The sequence below is a fragment of the Diospyros lotus genome, chromosome 11 (genome assembly GCF_014633365.1).
Source record: "Diospyros lotus cultivar Yz01 chromosome 11, ASM1463336v1, whole genome shotgun sequence".
Taxonomy (NCBI): Eukaryota; Viridiplantae; Streptophyta; class Magnoliopsida; order Ericales; family Ebenaceae; genus Diospyros; species Diospyros lotus.
The window spans coordinates 8,668,226-8,681,404 of NC_068348.1; the positions used below are offsets into that span (position 1 = coordinate 8,668,226).

General features: G+C 35.6%; 1 protein-coding gene across 1 annotated transcript in view; it reads left to right on the forward strand.

The window, feature by feature from the left end:
• The window catches only part of LOC127813102 (uncharacterized), a 55,906-nt gene extending 45,934 nt beyond the window's left edge, over positions 1-9,972 (forward strand). The window contains exons 6-8 of the mRNA XM_052353859.1: positions 3,432-3,484; positions 4,582-4,758; positions 9,593-9,972. Coding sequence (XP_052209819.1) covers positions 3,432-3,484; positions 4,582-4,758; positions 9,593-9,739 — 377 coding nt within the window. The 3' untranslated portion in view covers positions 9,740-9,972. The remainder of the gene's footprint in view (positions 1-3,431; positions 3,485-4,581; positions 4,759-9,592) is intronic.
• The last annotated feature ends 3,207 nt before the right edge of the window (positions 9,973-13,179 follow it).

The window sequence follows — 13,179 nt, forward strand, 5'->3', positions numbered from 1 at the left end:
AATATCAGATCTCAGATTTTGACTTCCCTAAATATGAGAATATACATCCCAAAGTTGAGAAACTTTCAAAAAAAGCAAATTCTAATTCTGCATACTGTGGTCATGTTCGGCCCATGGTATTCCCATGGTGAACACTATCCAATTTGGCATGGCTATGCTTTACGTATTGTGGCCATGGTCTGTCATCAAACCTTCTATTTTGGTATTGTGGCCTGAGAATTCAATGGATTTCACAACAGCTACTGTTCTGTTTTAATCTTTCCTCACACCCTACTAACACCATGGTTCTGAAAGGCGTGAGGCGCAAAAGGTCCTGGAGCCTGAGGCGTGAGGCGCACGAGGCGAGGTGCGCCTTTGCGAAGCGAGGCACACCTTTTAGAAAAGAACTCAAAATCTTGTAAAATCATAAATAACTATCAAATTATCAATAATAACACATTCATATCATTCATGATTCATTATCTTTAAATTTTATAAACTAACAACATCAAAGTTGATTCTTTCGTCATGCAAATTCTAAACTAGAAACATCATTAAAGTTCAAACTTAAAGTCTCAAACTCAAACAAGTACCAATCATAATGCAAAGTTCTAAACAAATGCATAAACGCTACAAATCTACAATCAATATAAAGAAGTTTTTTAATCAATCATCATCAAGGAGATCATCAACATCAAGATCAATATCTTCATCATCCCCTTCAATCACCCCTTCATCTTCTTCTTCATCTCCCAATTCTTCTCCCTCTTGCAAGTCTTCATCATCTTCGGTCTCTGCCTCACTTTCCTCCTCCTCTTCAATCTCTTGAATTACTCACCACTTTGAAGTCGAAGCCGAAGTTGAACCCGATTGTGATCGAGTTTGTTTAATTCTAAATTGATAACTAAGCTCTCCAACTCCTGCAGCCGCAGTGACATTACTTCAGTCAACCCATCCCCAACGTCATCCAGAAAAACAATTTCATCATCTTTATCATTCTCCTCATCAAGTTTTCCAGTCAACCATTCATTGCTTTCATCAATGTGGGTCAATATGATAGGGTCAATGGTATCATGCATATGATACCGACGCCTCAATGCTCTATTGTATTTCACAAATACCAAGACGTTTAAACGAAGTTGATCAAGCCTATTTCTCCATTTAGTATGAAGCTGCAACAATTTATGCAAAAACATACTAAGGATAAGCTACATGAAACAAACCAACTACTAATAAAAATTGTAAGTGTTATATGTACAATGCACTTACATTTTCAAACACACTTCAATTACGTTCACATCCAGATGAACTACAAGTCAAGTTGAGAATTTTAATTGCAAATTTTTGCAACGTGGGTGTTGACATTCCATATGAAGCCCACCATTCAGCTGTCCAATAAAATTCATGGGTTAATTATTATCTATTATCTAGAATGATTATATATATAATGTAATATATATATATATGTGTGTGTGTGTGTGTACCTAGTGATTTCTCAGCTCTCTTTCTAATAGCCATATAGTTTCCAAAGAACCCATCTACCTTGTTATACTTAGGAGAATTAACAAAAAAGTTAATCAATGTACTTTCCCTCTTGTCTTTCCAGCCATCTGACAAAATGGAACATCCATATTTGGCCCACGCCTCTTCATGATCTTTCATCATTGCACGAGTGGCTTCCACCTCTTGTTTGAGAAGGAGAACCCTGACTTCATGGTAACTAGGCGGCTTCACACCTGAACCATACTGACTAACTGCTTCTATAAAGACTTTAAAATTGTCATATGTCATTGCATTGAATGGAATGCCTGCATCATACATTCATCGTGCAAAGCTTCTACAAACTCGAGCTCTTAACTCTTTTTTTGCAAACTCATTCTCACCCAAACTTGTTTGCTTTCCTTTGGCCATGCTTTTCAACACATTAACTTCTGGATCTTTAAGAAAAACATCAAGTGGACCCTTTTGTGTTGGCCCTTTAACACTACCAACACTACCAGTATCGCTTCCACTTTCAGTAGATATATTGGGTCTTTTTCTACTTTGAGGCGGCAGCTCATCATCATCATCATCATACTCTTCACCAAATTGAAAATCATCATCTAACGGTGCCATATTTCGCTCATCCTTGTTATTCTTCTTCTTTTGCATGTACTCTCCAATCTCTTCTTTTACTGATGGAGGACATTTTGGACAAGCTTTAGTATTACTAAAACCACCCACAATATGTTGTTTCGCCCGAAATATACCACCTTTTGTTACTTTACGACAAAATTTACATGTGGTGATATTTCTATCATTAGGATCAACTTCAAAATAATTCCATGCCGGGTCAGTTTTGGAAGTTGTCGATGACATTGATAAACTATAAAGAAAACAAGAAAACAACAACTGTATAAACTATAAAGAGAGAGAAACAACTAGCAAGATAAATTAAGCAAGAATGCAAGAAATAATCAAATAAAAAACAAGTAACGAACTCACAAGGGTAGGCTAGAACCAAGAAGAGGGGAGGCTGGAAGCCTGGAACTGAGATTGACAGCGACTTTTGGTGGGTAGTGGGTTGCTTAATAGTTTGAAGAGCAGAGGAGAAGAGAGGAAAGGAAGAGAGGAGAAGAGCGTGAGCAGAAGAGAATAGAGGAGGCGGGCGTGGCTGGAGAGGAGAGGAAGAGAGGAGGCGGGCACGGTTGGAGAGGAAAGGAAGAGGAAGATCGGTTCGAGCAGGAGAGGAGAGGAAGAGAGGAGGGGGTTGCGGCTAGAGAGGAGAGGAAGAAGAAGATCGGGCCGAGCTAGAGAGGAAGATAGGATGCAGGCGCGGCTGGAGAGGAGAGAAAGAGGAAGATCAGGCGAGCTGGAGAGGAGAGGCTGGAGAGGATGTGGGCGTGGCTGGAGTTGAGAGGAGTGAGGAGCGCTGCCTAGGTTTTAATTAAAACCTAGGTTTCATGAGGCGCACCTAGGCGCGCCTCACGCCCTGGTGCCTCACCGTGCAAGGCAAGGGCCTCGCTGAAAAATCCTCGCCTCGACCCAGGCGAGGTGGCGAACTTGCGTTTTAAGGCGCCTTGCGCCTAGGCGCACCTTTAACAACTATGACTAACACTAATCCAACAGTAGGTCACTACGGTCTATTGTATCACCTGGAAGCCCATCAGACCATGACAAACAATTTGTACAACTCATTTAGGCCATTCTTGGACAAAAGCCTTAGGCATAACACAAGAGTTGCCAAAACATAAAAGGCTAAAATAACATTTTGTCCTGGGAATATGCCAATGGTAGAAACTTAATATTAAAGACTTTACTTGCCTTTTGAAACTTAATATTGCTAATAATTTGTTTGTATATATCTTAGAGATTTTCATATTTCTTTTCTTTGGTGTAGCTATGGTTATGCTTTCGTATTTCTTTTCTTTACCAATTGTATGGTTATGTTCATTTGGGAATGTATTTAACAGGCCTCGTGATTGATTTGTTTTCTGGTGGAAGAGTTTTGCCACAGTTGCAAGAGGTACATATACCAGCTGGATTAGCTTTACTAAAATTAACTTTAGATGGCACTGTCATGTAACACTTATTTAATGTGATTTTAAATCTCAATTACCTCACTCTAGTTATATGTTTGCTAGGTTAGGTCTCATACTTTTTTTATTACTCTTATAGCTATTAGTTCATCCTGTTCTATCATCAAATGATTGTTACTAAGGTTTCAATACAATGTACTCTAGTCTTCCTTGGAGTTGGTTCTTGCCATAAGGATTTTTCCGACCCAAATCAGTTTCAACTACTTGTTGATATGCCTTCCCCCTAAGAACCATTCCTAATAGAATGACAAGAAGAACATTCTTTCCCAGTCAAGTTGGTCTATTGGCACTAAATCGTCCATTTAGGTGATGTGTCATTGAAAACCTCCGACTCAAACCACCAAGCCATGTAACCCTATAATTCCCAGTTAGTCCACCTTGAGGTGATTGATGTGCATAAGTATTCACAAATTTCCTATCTTTAGGCAAATCATTTGTCACCAATAAACTAGGACATTGGCCAAGTACTCTAGTTACAATGCATTTGCATCAAACACATCTATTAGTGATCAAAGATGTGTCATAATGTATGGCTAACATTCATTATTTTGAATTTATTACTTGGTTTTTGGATATCTAGACAGTCAAGTAATACAAGGATAACATCCCAACTTAAACATTGCTTTAGACACCAAAGTATCTAAGCCCAACTGAATAAAATACTCCAACCTAACTAACTAGGAAAACATCTCAAAGGGCACCGAGTTAATATTGCCATACACATTTCTCAATCTGCATGATCTGATACAGTGAAGTTTGACTGACCCGTTGCAATATCTGTAGTTTTCATTGTTCTATATGATGCTTTAAGACTAAGAACATTAATTGCACCTTGGTTTTGGCATTTGAGGCCATTTTTGTAAAAATTTAGAACATCCTCCAATTTTAACTTAGTACAGAAGATTCTATTCTCCCAAACATGCTCATAAACATCTTTTCTTATCCTTGGTCACAGTATTGTATACAGCAAGTGTTTCTTAAAATTTATGTGCAATCTAATAAGTGTTTTTGTTATTTTGGACAGGTTGCAACTTGGTTGGAATTGCATGCCAAGTTGATGCCAAATGGACGTATCATGGTGAATTGCGGGGCTGCTAATGATGGCACATCCAATTCAGTTCCCCCTGAAGTTTCATCAATTGATGACACCTGGGTACAGAATTCTACCATCAGGGCACTATGCCAAGCATTTCCTGGACAAGTACATCACTTACAACTCAATTTTGTTGCATAAACTTGAGTTATTTGTTTTCATGAAGTTTCTGGCTACTTATCCTACATGTATTTGTTTTTTTGTGCCTTAATTGAGAAATAGTCCATGATATACCAAATATATTCTTAGAGTTTCCTATGATTTCTGTGAATACTGATAAACTAGAAATACGTAGATTTGTTCTTAGTAATAATGATTGTGTTATAATGCCTACTCCTAAGGAATCTACAGGAACTAGGATATTCTATTCTAGGGTCTGCGTCTACTTAGATTTGTTTTTGTTTCTTTAATATGGACTGTACAAGCACTAGGTTGGGGAACATGGATGGGTAGAATTAAGATATCTCAAATAGTTTATAGAGATATTTGGTGAAACTGAAACGAAAATTAAGTCCTAAATTTTGAACTTGAATTCTAGATGCATAAGTTAGTGAAGAGTAAAATAAAAAGCTATCATCCACCAGATATATTTAGCACACAGTGATGATCTTGTCTCATTGACTTAAAATTAAGGCCTATTTGTTTACCAAAAATGTCCATTTTTAATGAATTTATGAGAGGTGCTTATATGCTATCAGATGCTGTCAATTGCAAATATACTATATGTAATTTTGAACACCTAATCTTTATTAGACAGGGCCTGAGGTTAGCAAGTGAAGGAAATGGAAAAACAGTTGCAAGAGAAGTGGATTGGCCCATGAGGTTGGAGGTCCTTATGGTTTGGTTGATAAATATAATAAATTCTTATGATACATCTACTTGTATTACGAGTACCCAAATGTACAATCAATTTGAGGTTCACTACTGCTAGCTACATTAAGTGATTGTGACCTTCTCCTCAAGGTGGTCAACTTCAATAGTAGCCTCCTTGAACCTAGCCACATATTACCAAAGAGTCTCCTCCTCTAGCTTGATCCACATAGGGCTGGCGCAAAGCTTCTTTACCTTATAATAACAGCCAAAATGAGCCACAAATTTATCAACCAGTTCTTAGAAAACCCCCACACTCTCAATCTCTCACAAATTAAACCAATCATTGGCTCCTTTCTTGAGGGTCTTTGAGGAAGCCCCTGCAGACAAAGGCCTCATGTTCCCTTTGGCAATCCATTGCAATTCTATAACTATTTGGGTGGGTCATTGAGTCATCTATCCTGTCATATTGGTCTAGAGGTGGGAAGTTGAAGTTGGACGGAAGTTGAGCATTGGTGATTTTGAGAGTAAAGGGTTTGCAACACGATATATGGTAGTATACCAATGGCCTTTGGTTCATGATCAACTTCTTTGCAGGGAGATGGTGGTGGATTTTCTGTCACATTTTGGGTGTTAGCCATCAATGGTGATTCCCAGTTGCCACTATTGATGGTTGCCTTGATGTGCTATTCGAGCTCAAATCATTATTGTTGTCTTAGGTGGTGGGACTCTTCTTCTCCCCTACTCAACCTCTGGCTATAAGCAGTACATGTAGGTAATCTAGTGATTCCCACAAATAGTGTCAATTGATGCTTCTAGAATTTGCACCAATAAAAGTTGTAACACCTGAGCGTCGATTGGACTCAAGCTCAGTGATCTAGCGCGGTCATTGTGAACTACTTTGATACTTTAGTATAAGGTCCCTTTAATACTTAAAGTTAGAGATTAGATGAGGTTTGGGGGGCGGGAGGGGGGGGGGGGGGGTTCGAAAGGTTGTAGACACGCTAGCATCGTAAGAGCAAAGTATGATTGTAATGGAGAAAAGGGTTTTGTAGTACTTGGGATGTGAAAGATAACTGAAGAAGATCTATTAAATGTCGTTCTTGAAGGTACTTATAGGCTTCCTTCGCAATGTGGGTCCTTTATCTCATGCCTTGGGCATGCTGGAGCATGTGATTAGTCATGCATGCTGTCCATATGTGTGGGACTTGTGTAATGTTGCTATAATTGAAATGATTAGATTTAGGAATAGTTAACGATGTCATTGTTAGTGAGCTCAGTTTGTTAGGATTGTTATTATTAGTAGGGTGTTGTATGTTAGGGATATGTCCTCACTAGTGTCTATTGCTCAAGGATTAGCTAGTAGTTGACAACATGGAGGTGTCTGTTAGAATAGCGATTTCCACCCAATGAACCTAAGGGTTGATTGAACCTTGTATGAGCCAACATAGCCAAAGTTAGGCATTATTGGAATGTAGATGAAACTAGAGGTAGGGGCCATCACCATGTCAGGTTGGTTTCATTTAATCAAAGTTGGGGTGAGTCTTCTTAGCCAATGTGTAGCCCCAATCTTAAAATTGAGTTACAAGGTTTCTTAAGTCGAAGTGTTTTATTAGGTCAAGGTATGCCTTCTAGACTACTTGGGTGGGTATAAAATAAGGGTGTAAATGAGTTGAGTCAAGCTAAGCTAGCTCTACTTTGTCTCGACTTGTTTATTTATAAGTATATTCAAGCTCAACTTGCTTATGAGTCAAGCTTTGTGAATGGTGTTCGAGCTCTCATCATTTGCATCCATTCACATTCAAGCTTCGTTTGTTTATGTTCATAAACAAAATCATTGTCGTGTACCTAGGGTTTAGCCTAGGATTGGATTGTCAATCGAAAGGATTCAAGATGTTGAAGATTAAGAACAAAATGATTGGAGGGGAAAATTAGACAGAAATGGATGAGAATTTAGAGAGAAATGAGGGAGAGATGCAGAGGGAAGCAAGAGGGAGATTGGAGAGAAATCTAGAGAGAAAATGAGAATTCCATTTATCAATTCAAGCATGAAGATCTCATCCGTTTATGGTAGCCTTATATAGGCATATTTGGCTTCTAACAGCATGCACAACACACCCATGTGCTACTAATCAATTGCTAAAATACCTTCTAACAACTATTATAAGCTTATTTTTTATATTGTCCCTCTATGAATCCTTGGGTCATGACATGGTACTCTAAAGCCCTATTCTCCATTGTGATCATACTTTGCTCTTATTATTCTTGGGTGTCTTTGACCTCTCAGACACCTCTTTGTCTCATCCTATCTCTGATTGAAGCATCAGAGTCTTTCCTAATGAGCCCTAGGTACTCCTAAATATTTGTGTTGCAGTATTCTATACTAAAGTATCATAGCAATTCACCACCAATAATGCCAGGTCATCAAGCCCGAGTCCTATCAGTGTCTAGGTGTTTCATATTTTATTGGTGTAGATTACCGAAGCATCATTAAAATTCAGGATATCTGTCCACAAAACATTTTATAGTTTCTCATTTTTTCTTTTGGCTTAATAACAACGGAAACAATAAAGTTCAATGCAAGTTCATTAGGATAAAAGGCTCGTAAAAAAATGGTCTATGCATAGGTGTTTGGATGTGTGCTAATTCTTGATAGTATGAATATATATGTGCATATATATATACTTATAATGTATGTATTCTTATATATAAATATATGTATATGCATACTTATACATATTTTAACAAATATATATGTGAATAAAATAATTTTAAAAAAGTGTAACTAAATATTAAAGTTTAAAAAGATAAAATTTTACTTTGTAATAAATATTTATGTAGCGGATCTGAATCTGGTCTAGATCCATCAAGGTCTAATTTCATTAGATCCATTTTTATGTGGATCCGGTGGATCTAGACCTTGGTGGATTTGGCCCTTATGGATCTGGACCAGATCCAAAGCATAGATAGGCCTGGTGATCTTCAAACCAGAAATCTTGAGAAAGATCGATAACAAAAAATTGTTGAAATCATGTGTTTGTAAGTTGCGATCTTCCAAGCCAAAGATTCTGATAAAGATCACAAATGAGTTGCACAACTAGTGAGCATCTCGGTGAAGTAGACGGCGATTGAAGTACTGGTTAGAGTTAGGTTTTGAAACCTAGCTCTAATATCATGTTAAATTATTACCACCATTTAATTTAAAAGTTTAAACTATTATATAGATCGTTAATTTTATCTTTTATGTTATTATTTTACTTTCAACATGCTCCCTTATGTAAGTTCAAGTTTTATAACATAACTTGTTCAATCACTTGTAACAATTTAAATATTAAGTTGACATTGAGGTTTGAATTTAAGACATTTGCCTATTCTACTACCATGTTAAATTATTAACCACCATATCATCTCAAACCTTAAAACTACAAAACCAAAGTATAAACAAAAGGCTTGTTGCTATTGGAGGTCGAGAAATATGAATCGGCAGGATAGACTAAGTAGAGAATTTTTACATACCATGTTTATTGAAAGATACATAAGAGATTAAAAGGAAGGTTTAGAAGATAATTATATAAGGCTGTCATCTTTTTATAGTTCAGGTATTCGGCCATTAAAACGAAAATACAACAAAATGATTGTACCCGTGTTGTGGATATGATAAGTTGAATATCTAGATAATGTTTGTTAAAATGAGTAAAATAAGGTTGCATCAAGATAATTTAAATTTCTTTTAAGTTTAAATCTATAATTGGGGAAAAAAATTAATTGAGATAGTACGAGTACAAAGATAACAAAGACAAATAAATGCAAGGTAAGAAAGTTGGCATGGTTTACATCAATGGTGACTGAGTTAGGAGGAAATCAAATCTATTTTGGATTGAGATGGTAAAAGATAAGAAGGTATTTAACAGGAGATAGACATTATATTGTGATACAATGGAATTATGACCTTACATTTAGACTATAGTGGAATGATGAAATACGATTAGTATAATAGTTCTGGCAAAAGGCTTAGTTAGTGGAGTATTGATGTTCAATGATATCAACACCCCGTTGTTTCAGTTGCTTTTCCTCCTAACATTGAAACATGTTGTAGCCCTCCTGAGCCTCCACTCTCAACTTTGAAACACAGGTAAACTGGAAGAAATTGCAAAAAGAAGAAGGAGACAACTGTCTTGCCCTCACAGGGCCTTTGCCAGATTTGACTAGATGGTCTGCTGTTCTCCCAGATCGGTTGAGCTTGGCTGTCAAGCAATGGAGGCCTTGTTTCCCTCTATGACTTTCCCACAGAACCATCACTATTTAGTGTTGCCAGCCCTTTTGTATTCTGTGGCTGTGCAGTCCAATTTGAGGTCAGCTTGATGAACCATCACAGACCACTAGACACAGTTATTTCTGTGCAGAAAAATTCCTTTCTTGGATGGGCGCTTCTGTAACCACATGGGTTTTAGGAACCGGGCGACATGGCTTTTTGTGATTGGTCTAATAAATTTAAATGTTAAATGTTAAAAATCAACTACTAAATATTAAAATTTACTAAAAACTTATTGGGCCCATGGGTTTCCCAAATTTTTTCCTTCTCTGTCAAATTTGATTTTTTTTATAAAAAAATTCCTAAATTATCTCTTCTCTCTCTCTCTCTCTCTCTCTCTCTCTCTCTCTCTCTAAATATATGTTCTAACTTTTTATATTGAAAATTATTTTTTTTTATTTTTCATATTGAAAGTTTTTTTTTATTTTTGTATAGAAAATAATAATTCAAAATTTTATAATAAACTGCCCCTGACAGCCCCCCCCCCCCCCCCCCACGGTTCTCCTTCCCTTTTCTTGAACTGAGTTGTAAGTCATTGGGTTGCTTTACTGATTTTCTTCTTTTCTTTTCGTTTTCTTTCAGAAAATGAGCTGAATGTGGGCTCTCAGTCACTGTCAAGAATCGGATCTTGGTAAATAAGAATAGTGGAAATTTCAGTATAACTTTGACTGTGGGCTCATCAAGCAATAATTTATTTTATTAATTACCACTTTTGTATATATTTCTCTCCAATGTCTTCTAGTAGATGAGTCAAAAGAATCAGTAAGCTGGCCGGCTTTAGGAGCAAAAGTAATCCCTAATTTCTTGGCCTAAAATGAGGCGTAGAACAACGGCACATGCCTGATCATTTTATAAGCACAACCTATCTAAGATTATCCTGCGGCCCCTTCTTATTTTATGTTATTGTTGGGCCGGGACTAATTAAACTCAAAAGGGTGGGGTGGTTGGTGGTGGTGGTTTCATTTTATTTAATCTAGGGATTAATAAAATCTTCTGGCTTTTGGTCCCAAACAAGATGTTACCCCATCAGATGATAATAGTGTATCATTATTTAAACCTTGCATCATAATGGTGTTAGGATGATGCATCAAGAACGTGGATTTTTTTTCTTTTCTTTTTTGATAATCCAAGTTTCGAGTTTCGTCCAACTAGTTCTAGGGACAGATGACTTTTTCCCCTAGTTCGTCCGTCGAGTAAATTCAAATGCGATCATAACCTATATACACAGAAGAAGATATTCAGTTCACATCTTCACATAGAACTAATGTCACCACAAGGATTTGATGTTTGATACTTCGTGTGAAATTTCATATGCTTTACTATTGAGCCATGCTTGTGGGGGTGGATTTAGATTTTCTGGTTGAATGTGAAATGATTTTTCTTTTTTATTTCTTTCTTTTATTGTGAGAAGCAATTTTCTTGTAAAAATGTTTTTACAAAATATATATATATATATTATCTCATTTTTGGTTACAAAAATATATATATGCATTTTTGGTTTTTACAAGAACGTGGATTTAGATTGCACTTTTTTTTTTTTTTTCATAATCCAAATTTCAAGCTTTGCCTGACTAGTTCTAGAGATGGACAACTTTTCTCCTTAATTCGCCCGTCGAGTAAATTCTGATGCGATCACAGCCTATACATATACAGAATAGGACATTTAGTTCACACATTCACATGAAATAAATGTTATTATAAGAATTTAATTCCTGATACTCCGTGTGAAACTCCATATGTTTTATCATTGAGTCATGCTTGTGGGGGCGGATTTAGACTTTTTGGTTGAATGTGAAACAATTTTCTTTTTTTTTTCTTTCTTTTATTGTGAGAAGTAATTTTCTTGTAAAAATGTTTTTACAATATATATATATATATATTATCTCATTTTTGGTTATTAAGTATGAAAGCTAATACATTCTCATATTCTCTTTTTCTTTTTTCATTACCTCATGTCATGTGCGAAATATTTTTTGAAATTGAATTTTATTTTTTAGAACACCAAATTTGTTACTCCTCACCCTATCCTAGGGTATATTATTATAGACATCACAGGGAGGGTCTGCTCATCTATTTGGGAGGAGGATTGACTGCACTCTCACCCTACAATTAAAACACAAAACAAAACACAATAAAATTTTTATATTTTTTTCTTTATTTAGGTGAGAGATTTATACTCATCAGTGTACGAGTGCAGTTGTAGTCCAAATTTAAATTTATACTTTCTGGATGAGTCCAAGTCATCTACTGAGAGATTTATTTATGGCAAAAGAAAAAGAATGTCACACACACGCACACACATTTATATGGATTTATAACAAGATTTTTTATGATTTTTTTAGATAACAAATACTATAAAATAAAGTAAGGCAGAAGTTGAAATAAATATTGAACATGAGAATATGAAATTGGATAGTACTTGAGTTAAGACAATTTCAGTGCCAACCCATTGATTCCCAAATTTTAGCAGAAAAGATTATCAATATTAATTTAATTTCAGATATGAGAGTTTATTATTAAATGCAATTAGAGATGATGATAGTTCTAGTTTAAGCAATCTCTATACATGATATGCGAGATTCTAATTTAAGAAACTACCATAAATCGAATTGTAATTAATACAGAAAATAACTAAATTAATCATCCAGGTTTGGGTATGATAGCGTTTCCAGTTCTACTAACTCTCATGCGTGACATGAAAGCTCTAAGTTAAGTTTACGCTTCAATACAAACCTAGTGATTTCTCAATAATTATGACACACCCATACTGAAATTTAAATTAATGTTACTCATTTAAAGCGCAACTTTCTTTGGGAATCATTGGCGTTAGACACTGTTCTTGCCTTAACCCAAGATTAGATTTAGTTACTCATTTTCATTTGAAAGTTAATTGACAGGAATTTAAACGACGTAATTTAAATAACAGAATTTAAATGACAGGAATTAAAATAGCAGAAACTAACCGTCCATTTAGGCCGTGGATAATTAAAAGACAAGAATTAAAATTGTAGAAATTTAAAAACATAAACTAACCGGCCTTTTAGGCTGTGAGTAATAAAGTAACAATAAATGACATAAGAATTTAAAAGAAGAAAGAAAAGAAGTAAGAACACAATAGAGAAAATAAGATAGAACAAAAGCAATTCTCAAAGAGAGAATTCTAATGAAACAATTAAACTTTGATTCAAGAATAATAATCACACTTACAAATGCAATCAAGTGAGCTATTTATAGGCCACAAGATGCAATACAAACCACACAATTTCAATTATTCAACTAGATATAATTATATCTAATGAGCACTCACACACTTAAAGTTAAATAGATTTTAGCTATAATACACATCTAATATTAAATAGATTTTAGCTAAAATACATATCTAATAAAGAACTCATAAAGTTAAATGA